We start from the raw sequence: 27,979 nt of genomic DNA on the forward strand, positions 1-27,979 counted from the left end.
TAACCCCCAGGGACCACGAGGAGCTCCCCCGGAAGCTTCGTTTCGGTTTGGACGGTGCAGTCCAGTGTGGTCTGCACCGAGGTCTGCTGTGACAGCGCGGATGCCCCCCTGCCCCCGTGTGCCTTCTGTTCTGCTGGGCCACCCATCCCTGCATGCGGCACCCGCTTTGACCCCTACCACCGAGAATTTGGGCAGGGTGAGGTGGGGCGGTGTCTTAGTCTGTCAGGGCTGCTAGAACAAAACTACCATAAACTAGGTAGCTTCTCAGCAACAGAAACCTATTTGTCACCGTCTGGAGGCCGCGATCCGAGAGTAATGTGTCAGCCTCCTGGTTGACAGGGCAGAGGCCGAGGGAGCTCTCTGGGCCCTTTTGACAGGGCAGTGATCCCATTCCCGAGGTTCCAGCTGCCTGACCCAGTCGCCTCCCACAGGCCCCACCTCCTAATTCCTCATTTCAACCGTCTGGATTTTGGGGGGACACAGACATCCAGTCGATTGCAGGAGGGATGGGGAGATAAAGCTTGAAAAGACACTGCCCTCCCCGGCTTGATATGCAGGTCATTCACGCCAGGCAGGAAAGGCAGGAATGACAAAGAACGGAACCCACGGGGCCGCAGTTTCCTGTGCTGGGATGGTAAAGGCCCCACAGGATGGCCAAGGGACAGACCCTGGAGCCTGGGGCCAAATACAGCCCTGACACCAGAGAATCCCTCAGCCTCCCCTGGGCCTCAGTTTCCCCTGCTGTAAGCGGGGACTGTTCTGCCTCACGGAACATGCCATGACTTCTCAGACCCCATGTGCCCACCTCCAACAGCCCACATCAGCTAAGCAACACCCCGATTCTTCCCCAGACCTCTGGGGTCCCTCCGGCAAGGGCACCCTAACTTCAATGGTCCCCTCCCAAGTGCTTCCCCGCCAGGCCTCTCTTCTCCCTTCACATTCTGATGGGTTCCTCACTTTGGAGCTTATCCCCACAAATTTGGGATCTCCGCTTTGGTGGCCTTCTCACCCAAAAATTAATGTTTAACTATCTCTGAATTAATACCTGAATTAAAATCTGAATTTGTTCAAGCCCAGGTTATCAGATCATTCATTATAACCGAACTCTTTTGAGCTGATTACAATGAGATTCCCCACAGAAATAGCTAGAACCGGTGAGTGACTTCTCCCACCCTAACGGGGCAACAAGCGCTCGACCCAGGCCTCCAGAGGGAGCAGCGTGGTGCTGGCTGGGGCCCCGGCCTTTGCTCTGTTCATCCCCTCCGCCCACCCCGGCCCGTCCCTGACACATCCGCCTGCCCCAGACCCGAGGCCCCGGCCAGAGAATTTGACGCATTTTTTAAATTCTCTATGGTGTTTTCTTTCGTGTTATCTCCCCATTTATTTCTTTGCTCTTTTCTTATTTATTGTATTTCTTCTCCTCTGTGTTACCTTTTGGTTCACGAGAAGCTAACATTTTTGTCATCAGTCGTGTCAGTGTTAGGATCAAAAGGTGTAATGACAGGCCTGGCCAGTTAGCTTGGTTGGTTAGAGCGTGGTATTGATAACACCAAGGCAAAGGGTTCAGATCCCTGCACTGGCCAGCCACCAAAAAAAAAAAAAAAAGGTATAATTCAAGTCCACCGCATTTAACTAATTAGTTCACCAAGAACCCTGTCCATCAAAATGTAATAAAAAATACACAAAGGGGCTGGCCCGCGGCTCACTTGGGAGAGTGTGGTGCTGACAACACCAAGGCAATGGGTTCAGATCCCTATGTAGGGATGGCCGGTTGGCTCACTTGGGTGAGCGTGGTGCCGACAACACCAAGTCAAGGGTTAAGATCCCCTTACTGGTCATCTTTTAAAGAAAATAAAAATAAACATAAAAATGCACAAAGCTTCCAGAACAAAACCTGTCGGAATGTTTGTTGAGTCATAATAACAGGAACGAAAAGAGACACAATCTTAACCTTCTAAAAATAAAAATAAAAGGGCAAGTCGACCGCCAGGCCACTCTCCACTCTCAGCACCAGCCATGGGTAAATAGCGCAGTAGACTGTCCCACCTCCCCCGCTGAGCTCCAGCCGGCCAGCAGCAGGCACAGACGCTTCTCCCGAGAGGCCGTCAGGGCACACGTGCGGATCAGACAGAACTCGCAAACGACATCTGAGAACTGTGTCTTACATTAAGTCAAAGGACAGAAGGCAGATTGGTGCTTACGGGACTGGTGGGGGAAGGGGAGAGACAGCTCATGGTTCAGGGCTTCCCTCTGGGGACCCAGAGCATGTTCTGGCCACGGACAGCAGTGACAGTTGCACGACACTGAGAACATGTTCGCTTTAACATGCTCATCTCTGATCCTAGAGTGTGTGGTTTCTAAGATACCAGCACCTTTCAAGTGGTCGGGGCAGCTCCTCTCGGCTCCCACCTGCCTGTCCAGCTTTCGGAGCCCATGCCAGCCACGGCTTGCCCGCCTGTCCCTGGGGCACCGTGGCTCGGCCCTTACCGCCACCGTCTGGGACATGCCACGTGCTCTGTCAGTTCACCTCAGCAAGCTGCCTGGTGAGCGAATCCGAGTTCTATCTTTAGCAGCATTTATGTACTAAATGTACCAGCCCACTGAGGTTACATGTGTCTTCAGAAGGAGCTCCTGAGCCCTTGCTGGGATCCATCTCCTATTTTTATCTCTTTTGGAACAGCAGAAGCTGAGAAAGACTATGTGACGTGTCTGGGGAGGAAGGAAAGTCCTCACTGGACCCAAACTCACAGGAGGCCTGAGGGCTCTGAGCAGAGACCCCAGGGACACTGTCCCAAAGCCAGACGGCAGACCAGGTCACCTCTGAGTTCTGGATGCACCTCCCTGAGCTTCAAAAGTGACCTGAACAGAGAGCCATCTTCTCCATTAGCCTGAAAGATGCCAGGACTTTGTTTTAATTTAAATAACCTTGGTCTCAGGACACCAAACTTCAGAGAGGCCTGAGATTAGCAAGGGAAGAGGCTGGACAAGCAGGTTCAGAGGTTATGATTTCCTGCCTGGCCCCTCCCAGGGGCTGCCTGCCAACATCACCTGGTCCCCAAGCACCTTCATGTCCCTGTGGACATGGTGAGTGCACAGAGAGCCACTGCATGAGGGCCAGCCTCTGCCCAGCTGTCAGCAGTGCAGGACAACCAGAAAACATGCAGGAACTGGGCCCCCTGAAGCACCAACAGAGCAGTGGCTGTCCTGGTGGGCTAGATGGCCGCTGGGTCCAGGGGGCAAGTGTGGCCATGGGAAGACCGAGGAGGGAAGGAGAATTCTGTGGGGGACAGAGAGGCCTCCTCGGCTCACACACTCTGCCGGCCCCTTACAGTCCATCAGAGCAATGGATGCCCTGAGGCTGGTTGCACCTTGTGACCACAAGCCCCGAGTCTGAGAGAAGAGGGCAGCCATCCTCAGGGTGGACTATCCTGCTCAGACAGGAAGCTTGGAAGGGGTTGAGGGGCTCAGCCCAGGCTTGGCCATCATTGTGACCAGCCCAGCGCCAAGCTCTCAGAGCTGTGGTGACCTCTCTCACAGAGGGCCTGGTGGCCTCAGGCCCCACAGCAGGGCCTGGGTCTCTCCCAGGGTCCCCCCCACCCAGGGAGCATCCTTTGGGCTGGGTATGATGATTCTGGCCCTGAGTCCCCATGTCACCAGCAGGAGCACTGACTCCTGGTAGCCCCCACCTGCACTGACTGTCACCTGCTGGGGGAGGGCGGAGGGGTCCTGGGCACTTGGACACTCAGGGGAACAGGACTGCAGGTGCACCCTGTTCAGATTCCTCGCACAAGGCCACAGGCATCTATCTGTTCAGCAAACCTCAGTGGCCAGAGGCTGGAGGGGGAGATTTCCAACCATGCCCAAGGCCACATGACACTTCACTTCTGAAGTTGAAAAAATAACGCATGCCGAAAAGTTTATTTAAAATCAAGTAATTTGTGCTCAGTATTGAATATTTTATAAGTATAGTAAAATCACCCACAATTTTACTCTCCACAGACTACCACTGTTGATATTTTAGTGTATTTCATTTCGCTTTTTACCTATGTATGTTTTTTCTCACATAATAGTAATACTGTGTATATCATTTTAAACATTATTCACATAAAATTGATGTAATCTTTTAGTTCTTTTTTTTTTTTTTTTAATTTTCTTTTGTCAATATACGTTGTGGCTGATTATTGCTCCCCATCACCAAAACCTCCCTCCCTCCTCCCTCCCCCCTCCCCCCCAACAATGTCCTTTCTGTTTGCTTGTCGTATCAACTTCAAGTAATTGTGGTTGTTATATCTTCTAAAGAAATTCTAAAATAGAATTTCTTTCAATTTTTGGTAATGTTCTTCAGTTTTACAAGGAAACAAAAGCCATACAGTTATAATTAACAAGAAATATGTGTATATATGTAGAAATAAAAGAATATTAGAAATAGGTAAAAATTACTTTTCCATTTATTTTTCTTTTCTCCTTTATGATTTAGAAAATGATGTTTGAGGACAAATTAGCTAAAAATAAAAGCCATATATATGCTTTCATATACATTGGACAAGGTTGCCAAAACACCAAAAGTGGTAATACAGTAACTGAAGAAACATGGAGTTTTGGGTAGGTAAGCAGTAGATGACCCCCCCCCGCATTCCTCAGTGAAAATTTGACTAAAAATTCATCTATACACCTAGAAGATTGCCGGTTCTTCTAGGGTACATATCTAACCTAAGGTAAGAGATATTACATTTATAGACAGAAAGGAAAAACAGAGCAATACCTCTGCAATGTTAGGAGCAACACTGTGGGGAGACTTTGGAGCCTTCACAGCTGGGTTCAAATGGGGGATTTCTCTACTATTGTGACTCCAATCATTATAAGAGCTTACTATAAAATAAATTAGAAACAAACATGTAAAGTAAAAGGTATGGATCCATAAATTAAAAATATGTCAAATTCAGCAATATATAAAAAGGATGATATACCTTGACCAAGTATGGTTTATCCCAGGAATGCAAGGTTGGTTCAACATTTGAAAATTACAGATGCAATTTATCATCCCAGCACACTTAAAAGAAAAACCCATATGATCATCTCAATGGGCAGTATTTGACAAAATCCAACCCCTGTTTATGTTTAGCAAACTAGGAATAGAAAGAACTTCCTTAACCTGATTAAGGGCATCTTTTAAAGAATCCCAAAGCTGGGGCTGGCCCATTAGCTCAGTTGGTCAGAGCATGGTGTTGTAACACCACGGTTAAAAGTTCATATCCCGTTACTGGCCAATATGAAACAAACAAAAAAGCCTAAAGCTAAAATTATATTTAATGGTGAAAAATGGAATGCTTTCCCTGTAAAAATGAAAAAAAGGCAAGGATATCCACTCTCACCACGCTTCTCTAACACCATTCTGGAAGTCCTGACCAGTACAACAAGGCAAGAAAAAGAAAAAAAAAGGCACCCAGATAGAAGGGAAAGAAGTAAAACCATCTCTATTACCAGACAGCGTTATTGTGTACACGCACACTCACGTGACTCCAAAACCCAACAAAAAACTACTAGAACTTAGTAGTGAATTTAGTAAGATCATAATATGCAAGGCCAACGTACAAAAATCAGTTAGATTTTTTAATTATTATTATTATTTTTATTTTTCAAAAATCAGTTATATTTTAAGATATTACCAATAAACAATTAGAAATTGAAATTAAATAGTACTACATAAATAGCCTCAAAACCATGAAATACTGGGGTGTAAATCTAACAAAATATGTGCAACATCTGTATGCTAAAAGCTACAAATCACTAATAAAAGAAATAAAAAAAAACCTAAATGAATGATGAGCAATACCATGTTCATGGATTCACAGACCCAATGTTGTTAAGACGGCAGATCTCCCCAAATTGATCTATAGATTCAGTCCCAATCAAGTCTTGGCAGGATTTTTTTGTGGGTAGAAATCGACAAAGCTAAAATGTATATGGAAAGGCAAAACAATTTTGAACAAAAAGAGCAAAGTTGGAGGACTTACACTACCCAGTCTCAAGACTCGCTGGAAAGTAATCAAGACTACATGGTACTGGCATAAAAATACAGAAACAGAAAAATGGAACAGAATTGAGAGTCCAGAAGTAGACCACACAGATAAGGCCCATTGATTATTGAATGCTCTTCAACACATGGAGCTGGAACAAGTGATGTCCTTGTGCAGAAGGAACGAATCTCAACCTGTGCCTCATACCACATGACAACGAACTCAAAATGGATCACAGCCATAAATGAAAACTTCCAGAACACGGAAGAAAATCTCTGTGACCTTGGGTTAGGCAAATATTTCTTAGATATGACATGAAAAGCATAGTCTACAATAGAAAAAAATTGATAAATTGGACTTCTTCAAAATTAAAAACTTCTATTCTTTAAAAAATATTCAATACAATGGAAAGAAAATGCAAAGACTGGGTGAAAATATTTGAAAAACACATTTCTGATAAAGGACTTATATTCTGAACATTCAAACATCTTCAACACTCAACAACAGGAAAACAAACTCAAAAAAGACACTTCCCCAAAGAGAACACAAAGGTGGCAAGTGAGCACAGGAGAAGATATCCAGCATCGTTAGTGGTCAGGGAAATGCAAGTGGAAACCATCAGGAGACACCACTACGCACCTGTGAGTGGCTGACACGTAAAAAACAAAACCCAAGGGCCGAGCCCGTGGCGCACTCGGTAGAGTGCGGCGCTGGGAGCGCGGCGACGCTCCCGCCGCGGGTTCGGATCCTATATAGGAATGACCGGTGCACTCACTGGCTGAGTGCCGGTCACGAAAAAATGACAAAAAAACAAAAACAAAAACAAAACCCAAGAACCCTGAGCACTGCCAGTGCTTGCGGGGTGCAGAGCAGCCAGAGCCCTCGTGCACCGCTGCGGGCCAACGGCGAAGCAGCCTGGCCGTTCCTTATACACTTAAGTACACACTCATCATACGGCCCAGCAACTCCCCTCCCAGATACTCACCCAAGTGAAATGAAAACAAGTTCACACAAAAACACACACATGAGTGTTTACAGCGGCTTCTTTCTACATCTCCAATAACTGGAAAACACCCAAACTCCCCTCGAAGGGTGAACGGACCAACAAACCGTAGCCCATCTACGCTCTTCAGCAATAAAAAGCAATGAACCATTGACACACGTGCCAACTTAGATGGATTCCAAAGGCATCATGCGGAGTGAAGGAAGCCAGACTTGAACGTCTGGACGAGACATGAACACATCAGAGGCTGCCAGGGGCTGGGGCTGGGGGAGTGGTTGTCCACAGAGGGGCTGGGGAAATTTTTGCTATGATGGAACTGTTCTATATCTCGATTTTGGTGGTTACACAACAACTGTAACCCTTTGTCAAAACTCAAGAAGGGGTGAATTTTACTGTAAATTTACAACATCTCAATAAACCTGATGAAGAAGGGTAGGGGGAGGGGGGAGGGGAAACACTAGGGCGGGGGCTGGCCGGTTAGCTCAGCTGGTAGAACACGGTGCTGACAACACCAGGGTCAAGGGTTTGGATCCCCGAACTGATCAGCCACCAGAAAAAAAAAAGAAAAAAAAAAAAAAAAAAAAAAACACCGTGGAAAGACACAACCAATACAGCAGTTCTCAAATGTTGCTGTGTGTTTAAAATGCAGATTCCAGGGCCCCCTCTTGGGACCGTTCAAGTCCTTGACCTCACCCAGGGATGATGCCTCAATGTCCTAGCCGTGAGCAGCGGTGACTGGCAGGAAGAGCTCAGTCTCCCCTGGGGTCCTATGGAGACAGCCCAGCAGGGGTAGGGCCAGGGTTAGGGTTAGGCTTAGGATTGCTCAGCCAACAGGAACCAGCGAGAACAAGGGGCTCCAGTGCCGAAGCCTCCCCTGGGGGATCCCACGAGAAGGAAACTGTCCATCTTGGAGGTGTTGCCATCTGTACTGGGTTAACTAGTGTACCCTCAAAATTCACGTCCACCTGGAACTTCAGAATGCAACCTTATTTGGAAATGCGGTCTTTTCAGATGTAATCAAGTTAAGATGAAGTCATACTGAATTACGTGGGCCCTAAATCCAGTGACTGGTGCCCTTATAAGGACAGGCGGGTTTGGAGACACAGATGCAGAGAGAAGAGAACCAGGTGCCTACACAGGCAGAGATTGGAGTGATGACACCACTTGCCAAGGAACTTCGGAGGTGGCCAGCTGCATCCCGGGGGGCTGGGGAGTCAAGGAAGGATCCTCCCCTGGGGCCTGCAGAGGGCACATGGCCCAGCCCACACCTGGCCTCTAGAACTGTGACAGGATAGATCTCTGTTGTTCCAAGCCCCACAGTTGGTGGTGATTTGTCACAGCAGCCCTAGGAAAGCAACCCCTGCACCATCCAACAGCCATTTCATTTGGCAGCTCATAAAAACACCCACCTCCCCCTCGCCCCCATCCAGTGCTCCAGAGTCATCAGGAGCATTGAAGACCCTGGTGCACCAGCCCCTCCCAGGTCAGAGGACAACTCCCAGGCTGCAATGCTGGCTTTTGTGCCTCTCCTGTGTCAAACCCGCGTGCCACTCTCTGAGCCCATGACTGTGCTGCAAGACTCTCTTCTGAAACGTGCATGGCGTTCTGTACTGTAAGAAGCTGATTCCATTTCCAGATGAACTTTATTAACCTAAGAGAGAATTTCATCTTCTTCACAACTATCAATTTATTTTTTCTTATTAAGATAATAACTTCTGGTCTGGGCGGTTAGTCACTGTAGAGTGTGGTGCTGATAGGACCACCACGGTTCCTGGTATCGGCCAGCTGCCACCCGAAACAAAAAATAAAATAAGACAGTAACTCCCCGTATCAGCCAGCCTCCTGGCTGATACAAAACAAAACAAAAAAGTCAAAACAAAGATAACTTCTCGACTTACGCGTGAGGAGCAACTAAGGTTTCATAAGTATTTTTGTGACTCTCCCTCTGTAAACTTGATTTTGCTTTTTGTTGTTGTTCTTGTCTTGTTCTTTTTTGCTTTTATTTTTAATCAAACAAAATGCTGGTCCTGTCACGAGTCACGATATAAATAACATGTCAGTTGATTTAAATTCATGAGCAACCTCGCCGAGTCACATTTGGGGTAGGGAAATTAATTAATTATTAGCTGCAAGAAGCTGGAATACACAATCTACATAAACTATAAACAGCTTGAGGCTCATTTTTAGCTGAGAAAACCCCAGGATCATTTGTGGTGGCCTAGGTCATTCTGAACCAACAGCTTTGTTGGACTTTCTCTCTGAGAAGTGACCATTAGCAGTTATCTTCAGGCAGGAAATGCTGGCATCGATAGAAATATTGAGATGCCAAGCACAGGGGTCCAGGGTCAGAACCCCTTGTGACCCCAGCACCCCTGCATTTTGTGCCTGGCTGCCTGGGCTCTGGCAGGGCAGGCACCCTCAAGACTTTGGGCCTTTGAAGGTTTTCACTTCCACGGTGCCAGAGGTGCACCAGTCTGTCATTTTCTCTGCATCTAGGACTCAGAACACACCACGTCTCATGGAAAGTTCTCCATTAGTGAAGGATCAGAGGCATGTGTAGAGTATGCATAAAGCAAATGTACTTACTTCACAGGCCTGGTTTTCCAAAGCCTTGCAGTTTCAAGTATTGACCTTGCGAAGGACAGGAAACTTTCCCCAGGCTATAAAGTCTCTGTTGTAAGATAAAGAGTTGTAACACAGCAGGTTGCTGACTCAAAGACAGACAGGTTACTGATTGACATGTAAAGATACTGGGAAGCTGTGTAGGGAGAAGGAATGTTTGGTAAGATCAAGCTTTTGTTGGTGGTTCACTTAATTGTCTTATGGAATGTCATCTGGTTTGTTTTTACTGAATGTTACCAGCTTCTACTGTTAAAACTTGTTAAAACTATAACCCCATCTATGTCTCTTGCTATAACTTCCTGGGCTGGAGAATAAATGCAGGAAGAGAACCCCAATTTGTGGTGAATTTCCCAAATGGAAGGAATACCTCTATCTTGAGGGTTCAGGGAGATTAACCCCTTTTTGAGGCTTCTCACTGCTCAGAAGAGATGGGCTTTGAGTAATCTTTGGCGGCTCCATGACCCAGGGGAAAAGAGGTGACAAATCCGTGGGAGACAAAGCAACAGGCATGTGCCCCATGGGGGCCTCAATGCTGGATTCTAAACTGCACAATGTGTTAAAAAGAGTTTAAGACCACAGAATGCCAAATCCACTTAAGGAAAAAACAAACCATAAACCAAATTCTCAGAAATGTAATTGATTAGGATGATAAAGTTTGTGAAAGAAAAGGATGCTGTGATAGAAATGAAACCATCCAAACCATCTAAAGAACTATACAAGTAGCCTCACATTTAATGAATGAATGTCTGTGCATGTCAACAAAACTAAAAAAAAAAAAAAAAAAAGAAATATTCTGCATCTTCATTGATAAACCTCATCAAAAAGTTCTTGCCCTTAATCAAAGATGAATACAAATAAAAGAGCTTATATACACGTATACATATTTATGTGTATACATACATATATGCATGTATGAATGAGGGTACTTCAGAAAGTTTGTGGAAAAATATAATTAAAAGATAATACAAATTGTATTCGTCCATTTTTGTTGCTTATAACAAAATACATGGAACTGGGTGATTTAAAAAGAAAATGAAATTTATTGCTTATAGTTTCTGAGGCTGGGAAGTCCAAAGTCCATCTGGCGGTGGCGACAGTGACCCGGGGTCTCACGGTGCAAGATGGTGAAAGCAGAGAGAGCAGAGAGAAGACAGACTCTCCTCTTTTTCTAAAGCCCTCAGAACCACACCCCTGACAACCATGTTTAATCCATTCACTACAGCACGGTCCTATGACCCAATCACCTCTTCAAGGCTCCACCTTACAATTACCATAAGAGGAGTTCCCACCCTCTAGAAACAGTCACAGTTTGGGGACACAATTCAAGCTTCAGGGAGTTTTGGGGGGACATAATTCAACCCACTACACAAATCTTTCCATAAACTTTTAGAAGTATGCTCATATATATGTGTGCATATTATTGTATTATATATTTTGTGTGTGTCTCAGTCTGTTCAGGCTGCTATAATGAAATACCAGATTCTGGGTGGCTTCTAAACAACAGAAATTTATTTATCCCAGTCTGGGGGCTGGAAGTCCAAGATCAAGGTGTCAGCAGATTCCGTGTCCGGAGAGGACCCGCTTCCTGGTTCACTAACAGTGCCTTCTCACTGTGTCTTCACATGATGGAAGAGAGGGAGCTGTCTGGGGCCTCTTTTATAAACGCCCTAATCCCATTCATGAGGCTGCATCCTCCTGACCCAGTCACCTCACAAAGGATCCAGCTCTTAAAACTATCATATTGAAAGAAAAAAAAAAAACCCATCACATTGAAGATTATTAGGTTTCAACACATGAGTTTTGTGGGGACACAAACATTCGGTCAAAGATAACAGTGTGTAAAGTATATTATGATGTAAAGTATTTGAAAGGATAGCACTGTCTTCTCTAAAATCTGTAACTGAAAAATCTCTGAAACCCCAGCTGTCATCTTGCACCGCCTTGTTTGTGTGCCTAACCTTGGCTGGTTTGCCCGACAACCCTAGTCCCCCTGGGGGCCCCTTCCCGCTCTGACAAGATGAAAGAAGCTGTCATGAACCAGGAAAAACTCACCAAACTGCAGGCACAAACGCGCTGGTGGGAAAGGAACTGCTGGTGGGTGGAAGGCGGTTCACAGGACAGCCAGGCAGATGATAAAACACTTGAGTCATTCTGAGAGAGCTGAGGGGTCAACCATGTCTCCGGAATTGAAGAGGTGACTGTCTACAGGTCACGGAGCACTGTCACCATCGCAGGCCATGCTGGGACCAGGCAGCTGACCCAATGCTACCCAGCTCCGACCAGCTCAGTGCAGATGGTCAAGCCACTTTCAGGAGCCTGCCCAGTCTGTGCGTGGAAAATCGCCACTTGCTACTGGAGAGTGATGGTGGCGAAGTCTCAGATCTTGTGGGGAATTCTGAAGAGGCTGCCGACAATGAAGCGACTGAACAGAATCAACTTTTTTTGGGTTTTTTTGGTGGTTGGCTGGTTTGGGCATCCGAACCCATTCTGGTATTACAAGGCTGCGCTCTAACCAACAGCCCCTTGAATCACTTCTTTTTTTTTTTTTTTTTTTTTAATAGATGACTGGTAAGGGGATCTTAACCCTTGACTTGGTGTTGTCAGCACCACACTCTCCCAAGTGAGCTAACCGGCCATCCCTATATGGGATCTGAACCTGTGGCCTTGGTGTTATCAGCACCACACTCTCCAGAAGGAGCCACAGGCCGCCCCCCCCCTTGAATCAAGTTCTGAAGACGACAGAAACTGAGGAAGTTACTGGGAGTTGCTATGGTATATCACGACCACTTTTAAAAATTGTTTTGTTTAGATTCGCTGAGCAGGTCCATGAATTGTCAACGCGCCTCGGGCGCCTGCTGAGCCGGGGCGGCCACCGGGTTCGCCGTGCTCCCTGGAGGTACCCGCCCGAGCCAATGAGCCATGGTCCACTGGGGCGTGAACAGCCGCCGATTCGGGGCAACTGGGGACTCAGAACCCGTAGAAGGGGCGTTGGTTTGCGATCGGAACTCGGAGAGGAGGTTCAGTGATATTAAATACGTTCATGGTCCTTCTCCTCCAGAGGAGAGGTGGTGCTGGAGGTCAAGATGGCGGAAGAGGAGAGCTGCCTGCCGCTTTTCCGCCAGGAGTAGAAGCAGCCTGAGGCCCGCACCAGATGCAGCTGTAGCAGAATCGGCGCAAAGGAACGGCTTCGAAAGGGTGTCTTTACCCTGCCGAGAACCGGGAATCTTCTCCCAACCCGCGCACGCGACCCGCCGGTGCACCCCAGCCGCAGACGTGGAAACATGGAGGCCTGAGCCAGCGTGTGTCACCCCGGGCTGCAGCGGTAACCACGGCTTCTGACCCCCGCCCCCATCCACCCATCCCTGGAGCTGGAAGCGAATCAACCGGCGGCTGAGACAGGGAGACGTCCAGCGGGAGAGGCAGAAGCTCCACGGAGACCACACGCCCTGCGGGGCTGCCACTGCGTGATCCAACAGGTAGGCTTCACTGCCGCCACCGAGCTTCATTCCCAGCCCAGCCCAGTGCACACAGAGCGGGGAGACGTCCAGCAGGGGAGGCGGGAACTCCACAGGGTTCACGCTGCTACCACGCAATCCAGCAGCAGGTAGGCTTCACCACCGCCACCCGGCTCCATCCCAAGCCAGGCATAGGGCGCACAGAGCAGGGAGACATCCTGCAGGGGAAGGGGAAGCTCTGCAGAGAACACACACTCCGCTGTGCCTCGGCGCATCCCAGCAGCCTGGACCAGAGCCCACGGAACAGGGAGTCACTGAGGTAGCGATACCAAATTGGCAACCACAGCAACATCTTAGTCAGTCAATAGTGTCAAACCTGTGGACTGTGAAACCCCCTGCCACAATGAATAAACATCAAAGAAAAGATACCAGAAATACGAAAAATCAAGAAAGTACAACACCAAAAGATAATAAATCTCAAGCTCTAGATCCTATAGAACAAGAAACCCTTGAAATGACTGACAAGGAATTTCGAGTGATAATTCTAAGGAAACTGAATGAGATACAAGAAAACTCAGCTAGACATCATGATGAAATGAGGAAAAGTATACAGGACCTGAAAGAGGAAATGTATAAGGAAATCAATGCCCTGAAAAAAAATGTAGCAGAACTTGCCGAACTGAAGAAGTTATTCAGTGAAATAAAAAACACAATGGAGAGCTTAACCAACAGGCTTGTGGAAGTTGAAGAGAGAACCTCTGAACTTGAAGATGGGCTGTTTGAAATAACACAAGCAGACAAAAAAAAAAAAGAAAAAAGAATCAAAGGCATTGAAGACAATCTGAGAGAGATATCAGACAACCTTAAGTGCTCAAATATCCGACTCATGGGTATTCCAGAAGGGGAGGAAAAAGGAGATTGCATTGAAAACATATTCAACAAAATAGTGGCAGAAAACTTCCCAGGTATAGGAAAAATCACAGATCTTCAGATCCAGGAAGCTCACGATCTCCAAATGTATTCAACCCAAAAAGGTCTTCTCCAAGACATGTTATAGTCAAATTGGCAAAACTCAAAGACAAAGAGAGAATCTTAAAAGCTGCAAGAGAGAAGCGTCAAATCACCTTTAAGGGAGCCCCAATCAGGCTAACATCAGACTTTTCATCACAAACCCTAAAAGCCAGAAAGGAATGGGATGATATATTCAAAATACTAAAAGACAGAGATTGTCAGCCAAGAATACTCTACCCTGCAAGGCTATCCTTCCGAAATGAAGGGCAAATGGTATATTTCTCAGACAAACAAAAACTGTGGGAGTTCACCACCACACGACCACCCTTACAAGAAATTCTCAAGGGAGTACTGGGTTTGGTTCCTGAAAAATAACTACCACTGCCATAAAAACCCAAGAAAAATCAAAACCCACTAGTATAATAAAAATGGCATTCATGAAGAGAAAAACAAACAAAAAGGCTATCTACAATCCAAGGAACCAACAAACACAGTAAACAAAGAGTAAATCAGAAAGCAAGGAACAAAAGACACCTAAGACAACCAAACAACAAACAATAAAATGCTAGGAATAAATCAACACTTTTCAATAACAACTCTTAATGTAAAAGGCTTAAATTCCCCAATCAAAAGACACAGACTGGCTGACTGGATTAAAAAGGAGGACCCAACTATATGCTGCCTTCAAGAGACCCACCTCACCCATAAAGACTCACATAGACTAAGAGTGAAAGGATGGAAAAAGATTTACCATGCAAACAGAAAAGAAAAACGAGCTGGCATAGCTATTCTTATATCTGACAAAGTAGACTTTAAACTAAAAACCATAAAAAGACACAATGAGGGACACTACATAATGATAAAAGGACTGATCCATCAAGAAGACATAACAATCATATATATGTACGCACCCAATGTTGGAGCAGCCAGATTTATAGAACAAACTCTATTAGACCTAAAGAAGGAAATAGACACTAATACCATAATAGCAGGGGACCTGAACACCCCACTGTCAATATTGGACAGATCATCTAGGCAAAGAATCAGCAGAGAAACACAAGATCTAAACAATACTCTAGACCAATTGGACTTGGCAGATATCTACAGAACATTCCACCCAACAGCCTCAGAATATTCATTCTTCTCATCAGCACATGGATCATTCTCCAGGATAGATCACAGATTAGGTCACAAGTCAAGTCTCAACAAATTTTTAAAAAATGGAGTTATACCATGTATTTTCTCAGACCACAATGGATTAAAAGTAGAAATCAATAGCAAATGAAATTCTGGAAACTATACAAACACATGGAAATTAAACAGTATTCTACTTAATGACATATGGGTCCAAGAAGAAATCAAGCAGGAAGTCAAAAAATTTATTGAAACTAATAAAAATAATGATACATCATACCAAAACCTGTGGGACACTGCAAAAGCAGTATTGAGGGGAAAATTTATTGCATTAAACGCTCACTTCAGAAGAATACAAAGATGACAAGTGAACAACCTAACACTTCACCTTAAAGAACTAGAAAAACAAGAATAATCCAAACCTAAAGTTAGCAGACGGAAAGAAATCATTAAGATCAGAGCAGAACTGAATGAAATTAAAAACCAAAAAACAATTCAAAAGATCAAAGAATCAAAAAGTTGGTTTTTTGAAAAGATAAATAAAATTGACAAACCATTAGCATGGCTAACAAAAAAAAGGAGAAGACTCAAATAACAAAAATTAGAAATGAAAAAGGCGATATTACAACTGATTCATCTGAAATACAAGGAATCATTCGAGACTACTATAAACAACTATACGCCAACAAATTTGAAAATCTGGAGGAAATGGATAAATTTCTGGACACACACAAGCTCCCAAAACTGAACCGTGAAGACGTAGAAAATTTGAACAGACCAATAACCCCAGTTAGGATGGCTAAAATCCAAAAGACTCTGAACGATAAATGCTGGTGAGGTTGCGGAGAAAAAGGAACTCTCATACATTGTTGGTGGGACTGCAAAATGGTGCAGCCTCTACGGAAAATGGTATGGAGGTTCCTCAAACAATTGCAGATAGATCTACCATACGACCCAGCTATCCCACTGTTGGGAATATACCCAGAGGAATGGAAATCATCAAGTCGAAGGTATACCTGTTCCCCAATGTTTATCGCAGCACTCTTTACAATAGCCAAGAGTTGGAACCAGCCCAAATGCCCATCATCAGATGAGTGGATACGGAAAATGTGGTACATCTACACAATGGAATACTACTCAGCTATAAAAACGAATGAAATACTGCCATTTGCAACAACATGGATGGACCTTGAGAGAATTATATTAAGTGAAACAAGTCAGGCACAGAAAGAGAAATACCACATGTTCTCACTTATTGGTGGGAGCTAAAAATTAATATATAAATTCACACACACACTCACACACACAAACACACACACACACAAAAACCGGGGGGGGGGAATAAGACATAACAACCACAATTATTTGAAGTTCATATGACAAGCAAACAGAAAGGACATTGTTGGGGGGGAGGGGGGAGGGTGAAGGGAGGGAGGTTTTGGTGATGGGGAGCAATAATCAGCCACAATGTATATCGACAAAATAAAAATAAATAAATAATAATAATAAAAATAAAATAAAAAAAACCCAAAAAACAACTGATTCATCTGAAATACAAGGAATCATTCGAGACTACTATAAACAACTATACGCCAACAAGTTTGAAAATATGGGGGAAATGGATAAATTTCTGGACACACACAAGCTCCCAAAACTGAGCCATGAAGATGTAGAAAATCTGAACAGACCAATAACAATAAAGGAGATTGAAGCTGTTATCAGAAAGCTCCCAACAAAGAATAGCCCAGGACCAGATGGATTCACAGCAGAATTTTACCAAACATTCAAAGAGGAATTGACACCGATTCTTTACAAACTATTCCAAAAGATTGAAACAGACGCAAGTCTCCCGAAATCTTTCTATGAAGCAAACATCATCCTCATACCAAAACCAGGTAAAGATATAACCAAAAAAGAAAACTACAGGCCGATATCCTTGATGAATATAGATGCAAAAATCCTCAGTAAAATACTAGCAAACAGACTACAGCAACACATACGTAAAATTATTCATCACGATCAAGTGGGATTCATCCCAGGGATGCAAGGTTGGTTCAACATACGCAAATCAATAAATGGGATACACCATATTAATAAACTCAAACACAAGGACCATATGATCATCTCTATAGATGCTGAAAAAGCATTTGATAAACTTCAGCACTCATTCATGACAAAGACCATCTATAAGTTAGGTGTAGAGGGAAAGTATCTCAACATAATTAAAGCCATATATGATAAACCCACCGCCAATATCATCCTGAATGGGGAAAAGCTGAAAGCTTTTCGTTTAAGAACAGGAACTAGACAAGGATGCCCACTCTCACCACTCCTATTCAACATAGTGTTGGAAGTACTAGCCAGAGCAATTAGAGAAGAGAAGGAAATAAAGGGCATCCAGATTGGAAAAGATGAAGTCAAACTGTCCCTGTTTGCAGATGACATGATCCTATATATCAAACACCCTAAAGCCTCTACAAAAAAACTGTTGGAATTGATAAATGACTTCAGCACAGTAGCAGGATACAAAATCAACACACAAAAATCAGTAGCATTTCTATTCTCCAACAGTGAACATGCAGAAAGAGAAATCAAGAAAGCTAGCTCATTTACAATAGCCACCAAAAAAATAAAATACTTAGGAATTGAGTTAACCAAGGATGTGAAAAATCTCTATAATGAGAACTACAAACCACTGCTGAGAGAAATTAGAGAGGATACAAGAAGATGGAAAGATATCCCATGCTCTTGGATTGGAAGAATCAACATAGTGAAAATGTCCATACTACCCAAAGTGATATACAAATTTAATGGAATCCCCATCAAAATTCCAATGACATTTTTCTCAGAAATGGAAAGAACTATCCAGAAATTCATATGGAATAACAAAAGACCACGCACAGCCAAAGCAACGCTGAGCAAAAAAAAAAAAAAATAACGCTACCTGACTTTAAACTATACTACAAAGGTATAATAACCAAAACAGTATGGTACTGGCATAAAAACAGACACACTGATCAATGCAATAGAATAGAGAATCCAGAAATCAACCCACACACCTACAGCTATCTGATCTTTGACAAAGGCACCAAGCCTATACACTGGGGAAGAGACTGCCTCTTTAGCAAATGGTGCTGGGAGAACTGGATATCAATATGCAGGAGAATGAAACTAGACCCACACCTTTAAAAAAAAAAAAAAAAGACCCACACCTTTCACCATCTACTAAAGTCAACTCAAAATGGATTAAAGAATTAAATATACACCCTGTAACAATAAAACTTCTTAAAGAAAACATAGGAGAGACACTTCAGGAAATAGGACTGGACAGAGACTTCATGAATACGACCCCAAAAGCACGGACAACCAAAGGAAAAATAAACAAATGGGATTATATCAAACTAAAAAGCTTCTGCACAGGAAAAGAAACAATTAACAGAGTTAAAAGACAACCAACAGAGTGGGAGAAAATATTTGCAAAATATACATCTGACAAAGGATTAATATCCAGAATATACAAGGAGCTCAAACAACTTTACAAGAAAAAAACAAGCAACCCAATTAAAAAATGGGCAAAAGAGGTAAGTAGGCATTTCTCTAAGGAAGATATACAAATGGCCAATAGACATATGAAAAAATGCTCAACATCACTCAGCATCTGGGAAATGCAAATCAAAACTACACTGAAATACCATCTCACCCCAGTGAGGATGGCTAAAATCCAAAAGACTCTGAACAATAAATGCTGGCGAGGTTGTGGAGAAAAAGGAACTCTCATACATTGTTGGTGGGACTGCAAAATGGTGCAGCCTCTATGGAAAATGGTATGGAGGTTCCTCAAACGATTGCAGATAGATCTGCCATATGACCCAGCTATCCCACTGCTGGGAATATACCCAGAGGAATGGAAATCATCAAGTCGAAGGTATACCTGTTCCCCAATGTTCATCGCAGCACTCTTTACAATAGCCAAGAGTTGGAACCAGCCCAAATGTCCATCATCGGATGAGTGGATACGGAAAATGTGGTATATCTACACAATGGAATACTACTCAGCTCTAAAAACGAATGAAATACTGCCATTTGCAACAACATGGATGGACCTTGAGAGAATTATATTAAGTGAAACAAGTCAGGCACAGAAAGAGAAATACCACATGTTCTCACTTATTGGTGGGAGCTAAAAATAAATAAATAAATTCACACACACACACACACACACACACACAAAAACGGGGGGGGCATAACAACTATAATTCCTTGAAGTTGATAAGACAAGCAAACAGAAAGGACATTGTTGGGAGGGAGGGGGGACAGGGAGGAGGGAGGGAGGTTTTGGTAATGGGCCACAATAATCAACCACATTGTATATCGACAAAATAAAATTAGAAAAAATTAATTAATTAATTAATTAATTAATTTTTAAAAAATTGTTTTGTTTATGAATCTGACAAAACCTACGTCTCTAATATTTTTAAGCCCAAGCCCCTTGGACACTGTAGCTCTTTTCAGGCTTTTGCTTGTACACAATTCATTCTCTGCAGCTAATTAAGCTGAAGAAGCCTGGAAATAAAGTTTGTAACAAAGGTTAAAAACATCTAAGATGAAGGGAGCCAACAGCCTGCAAACACCAGCTGATCCTGCCCTTGCTCCTGAGGCGGCTCCCGCTGCCTCTCTTCACACCCAGCACTGTGCACCTTGTGCTTCTGGGGCAGGAGGAGGAGCGAGCCGTGGGGCTGGGCAGGACGAAGTGGGCACCGAAGGTCTACGCCTGCTCCAGCTGAGTCCATCCCGCAGCCATGACAGTGGATGGCCTGATGACAGAGGATGCAGGGGCCATGGGTGGACCTCCAGCCCTGGTAGCTGATCCTCTGCCCAGGAGAAACCTGGGATGGCTCATTTTGAGCCCCTCCCTGCCTGTCATCCAAAATCAGGCTCACATAGGGTTGGGGGGCTGCAGAGGTTAAAGGTCAGACTAAAGGGGCAGTCACCACAGCAGGGAGACCTGATAGGACACAGGGGAGGTGGGGCTGAATTAAGGGCTTTTAAGAAGAAAATTTGATACAGGTGCAATTTTATTATTTTCAAACACATGGAAGCATTTATGACAAATTTTTAAAACTTCGTGAATTTAAAAAACTTACTGTGTGGTTACAAGTGGGAGTTAAAGAAGTAGAAAACCATCTCTTCCTCAGGAGTTATACCAAGGAAGTAGGATAAAGCACGATTCGACCTTCAGTTCAAACTTGAAAACGATGACTTTATAAATCGTGTTTTAAATCTTAAGGTGGTTGCCAAGGGAAACCGGCAGAGTTGCTGTGTAAATCAGCAAATCCACCACTGTCTGCGGAACCAGAGAAGCAGGGAGAGGGTGCGCACATCTCCTGGCAGAATATTTGTCAAAGGCAGAGAGGAAGGAGAAAACCCCAACTGGGTCACTTTAAATAGAGGGACTTTGATGCTCCTTGTCAGGGAGAAAAGACACCCCTCCGGAGCCTTTTCTGAACATTATATCTGAAAGAGCAGAGGGTCTACAGAGTGGGTGGTGGGGAGCACAGCTCGGAGCCAGCCTCCCCTGTCTGCACCCCAGCTTTTCCAGGCACGCTGTGTGATCTTGAGGGAGTTACTCTCCTTCTCTGGGGCTAATAATACAGCCTATCTCATGAGATGACTCTTCTATACTCTCAGTAAGTAGGAGTTATCATTATCAGCTCTTAGCAAAAGTGAAGCAGAGAAGGAAAGGTGATTTTCCTGCTCGGAAAAGGAAGATGGAGAAAATGCTGAGTCTCTTATGCTGGGAAAAACATTGGGAAGCAAGAGATGGTAGCATTCAGTGCCACTTCCATCTACCTACCCCCCCATCACTAATAAACTTAGCAAAATGCAGAAAACTCAGCAGAGAAGGAAAGGGTCACACCTGGTGCTGGAAATGTCACCAACTGGAGGCCAAGAGGACAAACGTGAGATTCAGGGACGAGCAGAAAGGCAGAGCCCCGCCGTGCCCCGACCTCCCCTCATCCCCCAGGGCCAGACTGTGATGCTTTTTTCTTTCCACTTCCAAGGGGAGAAGAGGCTGAACTGAGGACCTACCCATCAGACAGAAGTGAAGTTCCAGGGCAACCAGGGACCTGGGGGCACCAGCGTGTGTGAGGTGTCACTGCAGAAGGGAAGACACCTCCCCTGGGTAATGGGCAAGGGGTCTGCACGGTCTGAGCTCACCCTCCTGCCTCCTCCCTGTGCTCTCAGGTTGCAGGATAGGGTCCACACCCAAGACCCTTATCCTCAACTATGGTCCAAGAAGAAAATGTCCAGGATGGAGAATCCAGGCCTCACCAAACTGTATCAGAGCAAAGAAAATGTCCAGGTGGAGTTACCTAAGCATGAGCAAGATGCAGCAAAACACAGCATCGCAGCTGCGCAAGCCCAGCACAGGGTAAACCCACCAGCCAAGGGTAAAGAGCCTGCCCCGTGTCACATGTGCACAGGACAGACACACTGGCTGAGGGCACGGACCCAGACTGAGGCACATGCCGTCCCTAGGCTGCAACAATGCAGGGTAGCTGTGCAATGCAGGGAACAGAGGGGTCTATCCAGTTGTATGTCCTATTAGAAAAAAATGCATCTCAATCCCTCCCTTGGACCTTATTCCTGCTATCCACGTCAAAGGGAAAGCAATAAAGGTTTTAAAGGGAACATCCTCATTACCTCGGAGCAGCAAAGGTTTGCTCAACAGGACCCAAAGTCCTAATCATGAAACATTGATATTGAGATTATATTAAAATTAAGGGCTTCTGTTCACCCAAAAGTACAGTTAACAGTGTGAAAAGGTAATGCACAGATGAGAGCAGATGCCCATAACATGTACATCTGACAAAGGACTCACAGCCAAAATGTAGTTTAAACACTCCTACTGATCAAAGAAAAAAATTCAACCTAAATGAAAAAACCGAGAAAAGATTTGGACATTTTATAAAAGAGGAAGTACAAATTAATACATGTAAGGGTGCTCAATCTCTTTAGCCGTCAGAGAAATGTAAATTCAGACTACACACTCTCCAGAATGACTAAAATGCACATCCAGAAGGTACCAAGTGTTGGTGAGGGCATGGGCCGCTAGAACATTCCTATTTTGCTGATAGGAGTGTAAATTGGAAAACATTTTGGGAGTATCTATGGAAGTTAAATCTCTGCAGATATATGCACGTCTAACACTCAACAATCCCACACTTAGGTAAATTCCAACAGAAATGCAAAAAACACATACTAGGAATGCTCAGAACAGAACAAATCATAAGAGTCAGAAACTGTAAACCACTCAAATGCCCACCACCAGCAGGATGGATAAATAAATCATGGTATAGTCGCACAAGGGATATTATACACCATGGGAATTAGCCACCTACAGCTGCACACAGCACGGGAGAATCTCACACAAATAATGGGAGCAAGAGAAGCGGTCACAAAAGAGCACACACGGTTCCACTTTTCCACTGTATGAATACAGGCAAAACAAACCCATGCTGTTAGAAATCAGGGTAATGGTCACCCCACAGGGTGTGTAGTGGCTGGAAGGGAGGACAAGGGGCTCTGGGAGGCTGCTAGTGCTGTGGTTCTTGATGTGGGTGCTGGTTACATGGGTGTGTCCAGTTTGAGAAGATCCACTGAGCTATGCAATTACAATATGTGCATTTTTCTGTATGTATATCATTCTCCAACAACAAGTTAAAAAAGGAAAGGAAAAAGAGACAAAGAATCCAACCTAAAAGAAAACATAAAGCAAGGAACAGAAGGAAGTCCATTCCAATTACTTCATGCAGTAGAACAAATTAATGAAAACATTAAGTTAGGCCTGAACCAACTGACTAGAAAAAATTAACTTGGTAAAATACAAGTTAAAAGAAGATATTTTTTAATGAAAGAAAATTAAAAACTTTTTTTTAATTAAAAAAAGGAAAATTGCAAAACTAAGAAAAAATGGGAGACCAAAACAACATTATTACTGAACTAATAAGTAAATTAGAAAGTTTACTAGATTTACAATTACCAACAAATAGGAAAGGTTTAAGAAAATCCCAGAAATTCAGAAGAGAGAGACAAAAAGATTAAAGCAATTAGAGAAACATGAATGAATATGGAAGACAGATAAAAATGGCCCAACATAAGGATAATTGGTGTAGTGGGCAGAATAACGGCCCCCTCAAAGATGCCCATGACCTAACCCCTAGAATTTGTTAATATGTTAGGTTACATGGCAAAGGGGAATTAAGGTTGCACATGGAACTGAGTTTGCTAATCAGGTGACCTTAAAATAGAGACATTATCCTGGATTATCTGGGTGGGCACAATGTAATCACAGGGTCCTTAAAAGTGGAAGAAGGAGGGCCGGCCCGTGGCTCACTCGGGAGAGTGCGGTGCTGATAACACCAAGGCCCCGGGTTCGGATCCCATATACGGATGGCCGGTTCACTCACTGGCTGAGCGTGGTGCTGACAACACCAAGTCAAGGGTTAAGATCCCCTTACCGGTCATCTTTAAAAAAAAAAAAAAAAAAAAAAAAAGTGGAAGAAGGAGGCAGAAGAATCTGTGTTGCAGTGATGAGATGTGAGGATTTAACCAGCCACTGCTGGCTTTGAAGGGACCATGAGCCAAGGAAGGCAGGTGGATTCTAGAAGCTGGAAAAGGAAAGAAAACGGACTCACCCTTAGAGACTCTAAAGAAGAATAAAGCCCTGCTGACACCTTGATTTTATCCCAGTGAGACTGTGTTGGACTTTTGACCCCAGAATTGTAAGATAATAAATTTATGTGGTTTTGTCACTCAATTTGTGGCAATTTGTCACAGCAGCCATAGAAAACTAATACAACTGGTGTCCCTGAAGTAGAGACACCATGAAATGTGACAGAAGATATTTTGTGGACATAAAGTAAATTCCCCTGAAGTTAAAAACAAAATAAAACACACACACACACACACACACACACACACACACACACACACTCTCTCTCTCTCTCTCTCTCTCTCTCTCTCCTGGAAATTCAAAGAGCACACAGCGTCCCATAAGTTTAACACAAAACATTCAACTCTGAGACATGGTCTGGTTAAGCTAACGAACTATGAAGCAAAAAGAAAGAGTTCTCCAGAAAGTCATGAAGAAGAGGCAAATCATCCACATGGGAAAAGTCAGCTGACCTCAGGCTTTGCCACGGCAACAGACAATGCCAGGGGATAGTGGAACAATAGCTGCACAGTGTTGAGGGGAAGAAAATATAACCTGAGAGGCTGGCCCGTGGCTCACTCGGTAGAGTGTGGTGCTGATAACACCAAGGCCACAGATTCGGATCCTATATAGGGATGGCCGGTTTGCTCACTGGCTGAGCGTGGTGCTGACAACACCAAGCCAAGGGTTGAGATCCCCTTACCGGTCATCTTATAAAAGAAAAAATATATATTATATATATATATATATATATATATATATATATATATATAAAACCTGAGAATATCATATCCAGCCACATACTGCTCAAAGATAAAGGCAATGGGCAGACATTCCCAGACATGAAAATACTCAGGAAATACTCATGAGTCCTTCCTGAAAAAATGACTGATAATGAAATCCAGCTAATTAGGAGGGACAGCAAAATAAAGAACCCAGAGACAGCAATGGTAAAAGGACTTCGGTGAGTACTGAATCCATTTGAATGTTGAATTAAGGGGAAGCAACCGTGTGCATTGCAGCTACGATGTAGAAGTGGGTGTTACAGCACAAACCTGGGCAATGTGAAAATAACTGCAGGGCTTCAACATTCAGGACTGTGAAGCGGCAGATGCCCTCGGCCGATAGTTTCACACTGAAACATCTCATTTAACGAAACAAAACAAAACAAAACAAAACAAAAAGACATAATGATCCCAACTTCTTACGATTTTTCTTAATCGCTTTTCTTAACCCTAAAAGAAATATTTGATAAATTAAGAACCAACAAGGGGTACGTCCATAATATTGGTTCTGTGGAGTCTCAGACCAAGTTGATAACAAAACTTTTTGTGGAAAGCGTACTTTTAGCCTAAATGCTCCCTCTATGCCAAGAGAAAAGCACTAACTACTGGTTGTTTTTAGTAGTCCTCAGTTTGGCATTTAACAAAAAGAAAGTAATGCAACAGAAGCATCCCTGAGCCTTTGTTCAACCCAACCAGAGGAAGTTTTACAGACCCTTTGTTCCTGTCCCTGCTCATATGTGCCCCACATCAGTCATGTACTGTGGAACTCAAGACACCCAGCAGTCTGTTTCCCCAAAACACACACAGGTTTTAGAGCACCACGCACTTTCTGGGCTTACATTTAGCTGAGTGTTTCATTCCTTTACCTCTGCTATGGCTCATCCTTCGCTGAGCCCCAGACCCTGAGGACACTGTGGATAAAGCCCCTGCCCCTCAGGAGTTTAAACTCCAGGCAGCGCTGTGCGGCTGAACACAGAAGTCACTAAGCCACATGGGGCTGCTGAGTACTTGAAACGTGGCTAATGCAAACGTTCGATTTTATCTCATTTGAATTACCTTCACTGTAAATAGCCACATGTTCTAAAGTCTATCCAAAGGGAGGGCCAGACCAGGAGCATCAGCGTCCCCGGGGAGCTAGTCAGAACTGCAGAATCTCAGACCCTGCCCCACCCCTGCAGAAGCAGGATCTGCACTTTCACAAGAGTCCAGGTGCCTCCTGCATACTGTGCAGCTTAAGGAGGAGCTCAAGCCAGACTGTCCCCTTCCGCTGCCAGACCACTCTCCTAAGACGCCTCCTGCAGGTCATCCCCTGCTCTGCACCCTGCTCCCTCCTGCCCACTTTTTCCCTTTTACATCATCCCTCGGTCCCCACGTGGCCTGCCTGGAGTCCTACCGCGTAACCTTTGCCCTCGGGGATGCCCTGCGCCCCCTCTCCCCCCATCAAGATCAAGTTCATCTCCTCTAGGGACCCGGACCCAGGAGTCCTCCGCCTCCCCAGGGCGGCCGCGCTGGCCCCGGGAGCTGACGGTCCCTCGCAGGAAGCCTCCTGTGTCCCGGGAACCAGACACAAGTCCCGGAGGCACAGAGCGGCAGGACGCAGCGACAGGGTCTGCGTCCAACTGCGGGTCGACGGCCCTGAGGTGACGCTAAAAGGGAAACGCACAGGTGTCCTCCACAGCCACGCGGACGAGGCCCCGCAACAGCTCCGCCCGCGCTGTCCTCGAGCTCCGGGCGCTCTGCCCCTCCCAGCCCCTCGCCCCTTCCGTCGGTGGCTCCTTCCCCCACCCCGGCCGGACTCTCCAGAGTCACTGGGGCTCCTTCCCCTCCCGGCCTGTCCACCAGGGCGAGGAGCCCGTCGGACGCGCCAGGGACCCTGGCCTCCTGCGTCACCTCTCCCTCCCGTCCGACCACGCGCGGGGCCACCACCCTGGAGCCGTGCGCGCTGCGCCGCCCCTGCCACCTCCGTCCGGGCCGCGCGTCCTTCCCAACGCGCCGTGCGCACGTGCGGCCGCCCTCGAGGCCACCCTCGGCGGCGCGCCCCGGGCGGCGGCCCCCGACCCCTCCACTTCCAGTCTCCCCGGGTCGGGAGGACCCCAGGCCCCTGCCCAGTCGCTCGCTCGCTCGCTCCGGCCGGCGCGCAGACGCGGCGAAAGGATGGGGGACGCGCGCCGGGTCCCCTAAGAGCGGAACCGGGGGAGCACCGGGCGGCCCGCGTGGGGTGGGCCGGACCCAGGCAGACAGAGGCCGGCCCCGCAACCCTCCACGGCCCGCGCCCGGCGCTCCTCTCGGAGCCCCGCGCCCCCGCCCCTCCCCGCCCCGCGACCCTCCCCGCCCTGCGCCCTGACCCCTCCCCGCCCCGCGGTCCCGACCCTTCCTCTACCCTCCCCGTGCCGCTCTTCTCCCCTGTCCCCCCAGCCCCGCGCCCCGATCCCTCCTCTACCCTCCCCGGGCCTCTCTTCTCCCCTGTCCTCCCAGTCCCGCGCCCCCGACCCCTTCTCTACCCTCCCCGGGCCCCTCTTCTCCCGTGTCCCCTCAGCCCCGCACCCCCGACTCCTCCTCTACCCTCCCCGGGCCCTGCGACCTCGGCGCCCCCGCCCCGCGCTCACCCGCCGGGTGTCCGTACGGGGACTCGGCCGCGCTGTCCTGCAGGCTCGCCAGGATCTCGCCCTTGCCCACGTCGCTGTCGCCCACCAGCAGGAACTTGAGCAGGAAGTCGTAGGCCCGGACCGGGCTGCCCAGGGCGCTCATCGTGCCGGCCCGGCGCCCCCGCCCATGCCAGCCCCGGGGCTGCGCGCACAGGCTGCGGCCGGCCCGAGAAGTGCCGTGCGGGCCCCGCGTCGGCCACCGCCACCCGCCGCGCCGCGGCGCCTGACAGCGCCAGCCCCGCCCCGCCCGCCATTGGTGGGCCGCGGTTGCTGGGGCGGCTGGGTGCTGTCATTGGCTGACGTGCCCGTCCATCTTTCTCTCGTCTCCGCCTCCAGCTGACGCCCTCCCGCCCTTCCCGGGGGCACGCTGTCAACGCAACCAATGGGGGTCCGGAAACCGGGCGGGGGCGGAGTCAGACGGGGCAGGGGTGGGGACTCTGCCCCGGTAGCCAATGGAGGGGCGGGGCGAGCGGGGGCCGGGCCGCGTGTTTACACTCCCGCGTGCGCCGGTTCGCGCGACTGACTCGCTCCCGCGGGCGGCCGGAGTCGGTGCGGGGTTTCGGCGCCTGCCCCCTCCCTGCCTGTGCGGAC

At 46.4% G+C, this 27,979-nt stretch overlaps 1 protein-coding gene across 1 annotated transcript in view; it reads right to left on the reverse strand.

Moving 5' to 3' along the window:
- RAB40B (RAB40B, member RAS oncogene family) overlaps nucleotides 1-27,598 on the reverse strand; it is a 42,303-nt gene extending 14,705 nt beyond the window's left edge. Inside the window, exon 1 of the mRNA XM_063080893.1 lies at nucleotides 27,350-27,598. Coding sequence (XP_062936963.1) covers nucleotides 27,350-27,491 — 142 coding nt within the window. The 5' untranslated portion in view covers nucleotides 27,492-27,598. The remainder of the gene's footprint in view (nucleotides 1-27,349) is intronic.
- Nucleotides 27,599-27,979: the final 381 nt, after the last annotated feature.

The sequence above is a fragment of the Cynocephalus volans genome, chromosome 16 (genome assembly GCF_027409185.1).
Source record: "Cynocephalus volans isolate mCynVol1 chromosome 16, mCynVol1.pri, whole genome shotgun sequence".
In the NCBI taxonomy this organism is placed as follows: Eukaryota; Metazoa; Chordata; class Mammalia; order Dermoptera; family Cynocephalidae; genus Cynocephalus; species Cynocephalus volans.